At 45.3% G+C, this 4,630-nt stretch overlaps 1 protein-coding gene across 1 annotated transcript; it reads left to right on the top strand.

Moving 5' to 3' along the window:
• Positions 1–3,065: 3,065 nt before the first annotated feature.
• On the top strand, positions 3,066–3,294 carry T265_10388 (hypothetical protein; the record flags this gene model as incomplete). The annotated part of the gene is made up of 2 exons (XM_009176752.1): positions 3,066–3,155; positions 3,196–3,294. 2 exons carry the CDS (start codon positions 3,066–3,068, stop codon positions 3,292–3,294), a joined length of 189 nt encoding a protein of 62 aa, XP_009175016.1.
• Positions 3,295–4,630: the final 1,336 nt, after the last annotated feature.

The raw sequence follows: 4,630 nt of genomic DNA, 5'->3' as shown, positions 1-4,630 counted from the left end.
GTTCTTGCAAGTCCGTGTCTACTTTTCGCGGACGACTTGAAATCCCGGACTTCCAATGCCAGTGCCTTCCAAATGGATGTAGACGCTGCCAAACAGTGGTCGTTGGGCTAGCACCTTCCTCTGAATGATGAAAAGCGCGTCCATATGTCGTTTGGAGGAGACTCAGCGAATGCATTTGTTATGCATGGTGAGAAAGGACCAGAAAGCATCATGAGGATAGACACCAAATAGGGTTTGGGTATTTGGGTTTCCTCAAACCCGTCCTGCTCATTGCATCATGAGAAATCGGCCCAAAAAGCACTCGGTATTCTACGGATGATCCGACGCACCTTCTCCCGCATGGACTTCCAAATACTCTATGTGGTTTACGTCAGACCGTTCTTGGAATACGCCAACCAAGTTGCCCACTCAGGACACATGAAAAAGACGTCACCCCCATTTGAGCGTGTTCAGCGAGCCGCTACGAGAATGATTGCCGGCCTCAAATCCGTGGACTACGAAACGCGTCTCGCGATGCTTGATCGCGTTCCCCTGGAGTACCATCGCCTCCGAAGAGACATTCTTATTTATGCCCTATTTGAACGAAGCTTGGCCAACAGATTTTTCACCGCTGGCCAAGAAAACACACGTTGGGGACACAGTAGGGAGATTTTCAAGCTCAGAGCGCACACATTAATTAGACGAAATTTCTTCTCACTTAGGGTAGTAGCTGCGTGGAATGACCTTCCTCCAACGGTTGTCCACGCTTCTTCTAGAACCCAGTTTAATGCACTATTAGACATTTATTTATGCGAAGCATACTGCCCCGCTCAGAATATAAAGAGCAGTGCTACACCCTTTTTTATTTGTGCCTTTCAGACGAGCGATAGTGGCTGACCGACAAGACCAAACCGACCCGGGAATCTTGCGCAAAATCCTCGATCCTGTTTATCAATCCTTGATCCGTGATTCAGGCGCCCTGTCAGCCTGTCTCCTCCACAAACTCAATGGTTCCCTTTGCAGTTCACGTTTCGCACTATACGTTAGCACTGCCTCGAATGCTCGACTCCAATAGTGACACCAGTGTTTCTATCCAGTTTCACTGAACACCATGCTTTTAGTGGGCCGCAATTTATCCATTTGCAAATTTCTCTAACTCATTCGATTTGCTTAGGCTTTTCGTTGCCCTGGCATTTAACTCAACTTCCCATAGTTATGCATCTTCAGCAGTGTTTTTCAGTTTTGATGAGAACTGGCCAGCAGGATTTCTCCAGATTCGTTGGCTTTGTTTTCTACTTTACGCAAGTTAGAGTTTCCTATTTCGTGCTAGGCAGAATCTCTTGGTGTTGTCTTTCCCCGGCTGTTTTTCCAGTCATTTTCGAATTGCAGTGGCCTGCTATTCCTCCGACTTTCTGAATTCTATAAAATATGGGGAAACCTCAACGGCTGGTGTACTTCGCCTTTATCGTCCGACACATTTTGATTGTGTAAATTCACGCATGGCCTCGTCGTTGTCCGATATTTCCCGCCATTTTTGTGACTATCAAGCTTGTGCGCATTCCTGAGCACCCATAACTAGCGGCAGTCATGTCTTCATTCTGACGGTGTCATTATGACCATGCCTGAGAATGTGACACCCACCTGCTTGGGATAAACATAAGTAGTAACATTATGTTAAGTTGGAAACACGAATTTCCGTATTTGATGCCACTGATAGCCTATTCAACAGCTCTTTGCGTGTAAACCGTATTCACCGAGCAGGACCTATACGGTTTTCTTCCATGCGTATTAGTACATGAGTTTTTTGTACAAATTCGGTCTTGCAAGAGCTGCTTCGTAAAGCAGCACCCTAGGTGTTCGTCCATACACACGAATCCTGTAATCTGTATAAAAACAACTGAGCCCAATTTCACCATCCTCACCAAGAAGGATCAGACACATATTAGGAGAAAGGGTCATATTTTACACGATATTCCCATAGACGACTCAGCACACGTATCCAGCGAACACTTTGAACAATAAGGAACGCATAGTGAACTGTTTGTTTCACATGTTTCAGCAAGAATGTTATATTTATCAATAATATTTTCTATTCGGGCAAACGAAAATGTATCCCATCTTACAGCGTAAAGTTGCGTTTTTCTGGTACAAAAATTTTTTCTGGTCTTTGAGACCGTGATAACTGAGAGAGACCACCTTCGTGAAAGATAAAACTCTCACGTTCTGTTCACATTCATAACATGCCTTCATCGTTTTTCAGTAGCAGTGGCAGGTTTTTGCAGTCTTCGCAGTGGCTTCCGGCAAGCGTAAAAAAGAGCGTCTGGTCAAGGGGGATATTGGTATTGGCTGTCACTTGGTGTTGGAAACAGGAGCACACTGTTGGCAAGCTGTCTTCTACACTATTCACATTCACAACATGCCTTCATCAGTTTTCAGTAGCAGCGGCAGATTTTTGCAGTCTTTGCAGTGGCTTCCGGCAAGCGTTAAAAAAGAAGTAAAACAACCGGTACAACCTGTGATGGCCAAGACTCCGATGATTTCAGTCCAATAGTCCCAGAAAGAGACAAGGAATATGTAAACTGAAGTGAGTCGTGAAGATACTGTCATACTGAACGAACCCTTTTCTCCTTGACATGCTCATTAATCGTAGTGATTGGCTTTAAGCCTACGGCATCCTATTGAAGAGTTACACTGTCCACAACTTTTACACTGGGGTCAGGTGCACAAGATAACACTTTTGCAGTAAAGACATGGCCATTGGTCCCAACTTTTCAAGCTTTTGAACTTGGTTGAACTCTGCGTGTGACTAATAACAGAGATCAGCACCCTATATACACTGTACTCTCATCTCCCGCAGTAAAAGAAGTGCCGATACGGCCCTATACTCAGAGTGAACAATCGTCTCTTTCGAATTCAAGCCTACCGAAGTTCGCAATGCAGTACTCGCCAATTGGTTCAAACGACTGATCATTTTTCTCTATTGGCGCCTGATTCAGCGAGCTCATGTAGTTTGAAATAACACGAGAATACCGGACTTTGTGAGTTTGTTTATTCCACTCTGGCGCAAGTCGACCCGGGAGTGGTGAATGAAAGCCACTTTACTCGTATGTTCAACTGCTGATTCAGGCTATTGCTTCCTCATCCAAGCAAAGATTGATGCTTTCTGGAATAAAGACGTACGTAAGCACTAATTTTCCATATTGAAAACTGATTGAGAATGGTTTGGAGAATTTCACTCTACACATTTTATCACTGAATATTTACTTCATTCGCGTCCCTCGCTCTAGCACTGAAAGGAAGAAGGATGCATCTTGACATCTGAACCTAGCTTATGGTCCCAAGCTCATCAACCAAGGGTTCGAGTAGGAACGACAAGTTGAGGGGGACATTCGACATCCGCCATCAGCGACCAGCCACAGAAAGTAATCAAGTACAGTACAGTACAGATTTTTGGACAGAAGAAGTTCTAATGTGTCCAACAAAAATAATCGAAAGCTTGTGCGCACTAAAGCCGAGGAAGGATGTCATCAGACTGGGGCTCAGCCTAATGACAGGACTGGTAGTGTGCTGAAATATCGGCAGCTTGGGTGAGTTTATACGTTGCCGATCAGATGGCTGTTGATATGCTCGCCGATATTGGCAACTGGCTTGCAAACGTTTCGTCGCGATACGAGGAGATCATCAGTGGGCAGTTGGGTTCCCGCCCACGTTTTCAAGCCAATTGTCAAGCGCGAACGGGTCAACAGCCACCTAATCAACAACCAATAAATGACAGGTCTCGCAATTCGATACTTCTGAATTGTAGCCTCTTGCAATGTGGTTTTTGACCATCACGGTCGTTTTAAACAAGTCGGTTGTATTTCGGCATGTTGCAACAGTTACCCACGTTCATCCCACATTCCGAGATGACACAGTCTTTCAGAGGATCTTCGCCAACCCAGGCACTTATGCCGTTGGCTTTGACGTTACCGAGTCAGTGCTTGCTGATACCTCATTAGCACCAGCACCGAAGAGGTTCGACTTTCGGAGAAAAATGAACCTTTGGAGTTCAAGCAAAAGGTTTGGTTACCCCTGAGATCCCCTAGGATCTACAGTTCCTATAGGTCAGTTCACCAGCCTGCCAGTTTGGCCGTCCATTGTGAGCAAGAATCCTGCTTTACTGGGTATGCTATTGGCGGACACAATCTCTGATCAGGATAGTCTATATTTGATCGACGCCAACGCGAATTCCAACCGAGGGCTACACAGTAACCAGACAAGTTCAGGCATGTCAACCACGACGGACATTTCATAAAATTGAAGGGAAGAATGGCCTATGGCTGTCAGCTACCGCCGTTTGGCCCTGCCTTCACCAACACCCGGGTGCAGCGAAGTCGGACTGCGCGAGTGATTTAACTTGTTGTTCTGATAGTTAGTCCGAGATTTTCCTATACTGTTGTTCTCTGCACCAGTGTGGATCATTTTGCACATTCACCAATTTAACGATATCAGGTTGACTGCGTCGCACAAGTATACACCTTTTGTGAAAAGAAAAAAACCCTGGAGTATCGTTGTCTCTGAGGTGACCTAATTCTTACCTACGCCCTGTTCAAATAGGGTTTTTCCAACAGGTTTTTTACCCTGGACTCACTAAACACATGATATGGACATG

This window comes from Opisthorchis viverrini, assembly GCF_000715545.1.
Source record: "Opisthorchis viverrini unplaced genomic scaffold opera_v5_371, whole genome shotgun sequence".
In the NCBI taxonomy this organism is placed as follows: Eukaryota; Metazoa; Platyhelminthes; class Trematoda; order Opisthorchiida; family Opisthorchiidae; genus Opisthorchis; species Opisthorchis viverrini.
The sequence above is the reverse complement of the archived record's forward strand: the minus strand, read 5'-3'. Positions and strand labels throughout refer to the sequence as shown.